At 30.9% G+C, this 3,742-nt stretch overlaps 1 protein-coding gene across 1 annotated transcript; it reads left to right on the top strand.

Moving 5' to 3' along the window:
- Nucleotides 1-1,597: 1,597 nt before the first annotated feature.
- LOC106443435 (protein ROH1) lies at nucleotides 1,598-3,502 on the top strand. Its single transcript, XM_013885000.3, has one exon. The coding sequence runs from the start codon at nucleotides 2,208-2,210 to the stop codon at nucleotides 3,348-3,350; it is 1,143 nt and encodes a 380-aa protein (XP_013740454.2). The 5' UTR covers nucleotides 1,598-2,207; the 3' UTR covers nucleotides 3,351-3,502.
- The last annotated feature ends 240 nt before the right edge of the window (nucleotides 3,503-3,742 follow it).

The following is a 3,742-nucleotide window of genomic DNA, read 5'->3' as shown; positions in this document are numbered from 1 at the left end:
TATTTGATTTTGTTGAGCAGGGTATCTACTTACAATTGAAATGTGATGCTTGCTTTATCGTAACTCCTTTTCTGTGAAATACTAAATAGGACAATATAAAGTTTCAATCTTTAAGACAAAGACAATAGTTGAAATTTGTCATGTGATGTTTGTTACTAATACAAGTCGAGGTGACCAAAATCACGAGGAAAACCAAACAATGAATATTTAATTATCTCTTTATTTTTATGGAAATTTTGGGAAAATACTTTAAAGTAAGACTGTATATTAAAAACTCCACTATTATTTAGCTTTTTGGAAAATCCTCTTATTTATAAGTGAGACGGGATTACTAAAATATTCAATTTAAATGTGTACTATTATCTTAATAATTAAATTAACAATTTTAATGAAGATTATAAACTATGTGCAAGGTAATATTTTCATATCTAATTTTTCACATATACTATGTGCAAAAGGTAATAATTTCACAACATAATAAATATATATATTTTTTTCACAACATAATATATAAATATGTACAATGTATAAACACTAAGTTTTCCATAATTATTGTATGAGGTCCACATTTTAAAACTAATCTTATATCGTAGTTAAAATTAATAATTGCCAATCAAATAATAAACAATTTGGCTATTACACTTTCAAAGTCATGCATAAATTTAGATTGTCATGCATATATTTAAACTTAAAGTGTTATGCATATATTATAGATAACCTCAAAATCAACTATGTAGAGATTACTATCAAATTAATAGATCTCTATATCATTGATACATTTTTTTTCTAAATAATATTTAAAACGTTCTAAATTATAAAACCAACGAAGTAATATAATATTAGAAAAACCGGCGCGTAGTGCCAGAAACCCACTAGTTTTTAGATAAAGATTGTGAGAAAGGCTGGGAAGCTCACACCTAAGCATTGAATTAAAGGTTACAACTTAAAAATGCTTCTCTTTTAGGACATGACTGTTTCAAACGCAGCGGTTGCGGTTACGGTGCGTGAGTTAGCGAATGCGGATGGTTGCGGTTACGGGTGCGTGAGTTAGCAAATGCGGATGGTTGCGGTTTCAAGTGTTATTAAGCGTTTTGTATGACTGGCACAACGTTTGAAAATTTTTGCGTTTGCGAGATATTTGTGACTGGTTGATTATAAGATATTACCAATATTAACATATTATAACATTATAAAAATATAAAAACATACTATTGTAATAAAATATAATAATTATCAATATAATATGATCAATAATAATATGATCAATAATAATATTATGTTTATTTATTTAATTTTTAAATTAGTTGAAGTTTTAATTTTAATAAATTGTTTTGAAGATTTATATTAAAAATTTAAAAGAATATTTTTTTTTCGTTTTATATATGTGTGTATCTTTATATATGTATGTATATTAATTTAAAAAAAATTATAATGAATAGTTAGTTTAATTTTTTCTTATAAAACAAATTATGAAAATGTTTGTGGATTTAAATTAATATATAAAGTATGTATATATTTTAATTTATAATATTTGTTTTTAAAAAATTTAGTTTAAATTTTTTTAAAATTTTTTGAAAAAACTTTTATATTTATTTATTCACCCGCAAACGCTAACTGGAATTAGCTTTTGATTTTAATAGGTTTGAAGCGGTTTGAAGCAATTTGTACCGATTTGTATGATTGTTTCGAAACACTGTCAACCGCTATCAACCGCAAAAACTGCATTTGCGGGTGGTAGCAGAGAAACCAGTCAAGCCTTTTATATATAAGGGATGTATGAACATCTTCTGAATGCACATATATATAATTATAGATTCTTTTAGTTAATGTATTATATGGATTCTAAAATATTTTAAGCAATTTCATTATACAATAAAAATAACAATTCATGGTAAAACAAAAATTAATTGAAGCAAAGCTAATTTGGTAATACTGATAAATTATTAACCAAAATTAGTTATAAAACTATTACACCCCTCCATTTATCGAGGAATATATTTAACCCTTTTTTATTGTAGCCAATAAATCGCAACTTAAGGGTTCTAAAACAAAGGTGAAACTGAACTTACTAGAAATAGGAGAAAAGATTAAAAACTGTTCGCTTTGCTCCTTATAATATCATTCTCCCTTCTTTTTTGATTCCCATTACTTTAAATTCTAGAAAAGAAAAAGTTTTTTTCCTAAAACTAACTCTTAAAATTTCGAAGATGCCAGAGACGGATTTATCGTTTGGAAGGTCATTACTAAGTTTGCGTCGGGACCAAGTGCACTTAATGGACCCAACTGAGCCTATGAGCATGGAGGTGGAGTTAGATTCTTTTCAGAGACAAGTTGCTGAGAAATTTATTGATCTCAACGCCTCTGCGAATGACGATGAGCTCCTCTCACTTGAATGGATAGGAAAACTTCTTGATTCTTTTCTTTGTTGCCAAGAAGAATTTCGAGTTATAATATTCAACCACAAGTCTCAGCTTCTCAAACAGCCAATGGACCGTTTGATAGAAGATTATTTCGAGAGGAGCGTCAAAGCTCTTGATGTTTGCAATGCAATTCGTGATGGGATCGAGCTGATCGGGCAATGGCAAAAACTAATTGAAATCGTACTATGCGCTTTGGACGCGAGCCATGGACAGCTCGGTGAAGGAGAAATCCACCGTGCTAAGAAAGCATTGATTGATTTAGCCATTGGGATGCTAGATGAGAAAGATTCTTCTAACTCGTTAGCCCAGCGTAACCGTTCTTTCACACGTAACAAGGACAATAATCAACACACTGGCTATTTAAGGTCACTGTCTTGGAGCGTGTCACGGTCTTGGTCAGCCGCAAAGCAGTTACAAGGGATAGGCAATAACTTGGCCACACCTCGAGCCAGCGATGTCATGGCTACTAATGGTCTAGCCCTAACGGTCTACACAATGACATCGATATTGTTGTTTGTTATGTGGGTTCTTGTAGCCGCTATCCCTTGCCAAGACCGTGGTTTACAAGTGCATTTTTACTTCCCAAGGCATTTCCAATGGGCAGTACCAGTGATGTCCTTGCACGATAAGATCATGGATGAATCAAAGAAAAGAGATAAAAAGAAAGCATGTGGATTGCTTAAAGAGATTAATCTAATGGAGAAAAACACGAGAATGTTAAGTGAACTGATTGATTCAGATAACTTCTCATTAACCGATGATAATGCGTTAGAAGTGAAGGAGAGAGTGGAAGAGTTGATGCAAGTACGTGAATCTATGAAAGAAGGTTTGGATCCATTCGAAAGGAAAGTTAGAGACGTTTTCCACAGGATAGTTCGTAGCCGCACTGAGGCTCTTGATTCCCTTGGAAAGGTTCATGATCAAGAATAGGAAAACTTGAACTATGTTTTCCTATATATGGAAGTTTCAGATTCAGTTGTGAGGAATATATTGGATAAAGAGAAAAATAATCTCTTGTTTTTTTTTTGCTTTTCATCCTTGTAAAGGGAGGTGCTAATCCCTTATATATTAATTGAGGAACATTTGAAAAGATGTAACCTTTTGTATTAATTAAAAGAGGCCCCAATGTATAGGTGTCACTCAATTAGGTAGTCAATTACTTTCAATTGAAAAATAAGTAGGTCCACATTCGATTTTTATATGTTGTTAGATACATAAGTTGGTCAAACTATATGATATAATGATATGATATGATATTTTCTTTCCTTAAATAAAACCTACGGAATTACCATAAATGACTAATATATATATGACAATTAATG

This window comes from Brassica napus, chromosome A8, assembly GCF_020379485.1.
Source record: "Brassica napus cultivar Da-Ae chromosome A8, Da-Ae, whole genome shotgun sequence".
Taxonomy (NCBI): domain Eukaryota; kingdom Viridiplantae; phylum Streptophyta; class Magnoliopsida; order Brassicales; family Brassicaceae; genus Brassica; species Brassica napus.
Note: the sequence above shows the minus strand (reverse complement) of the source record. Positions and strands in the feature narration are given on the sequence as shown.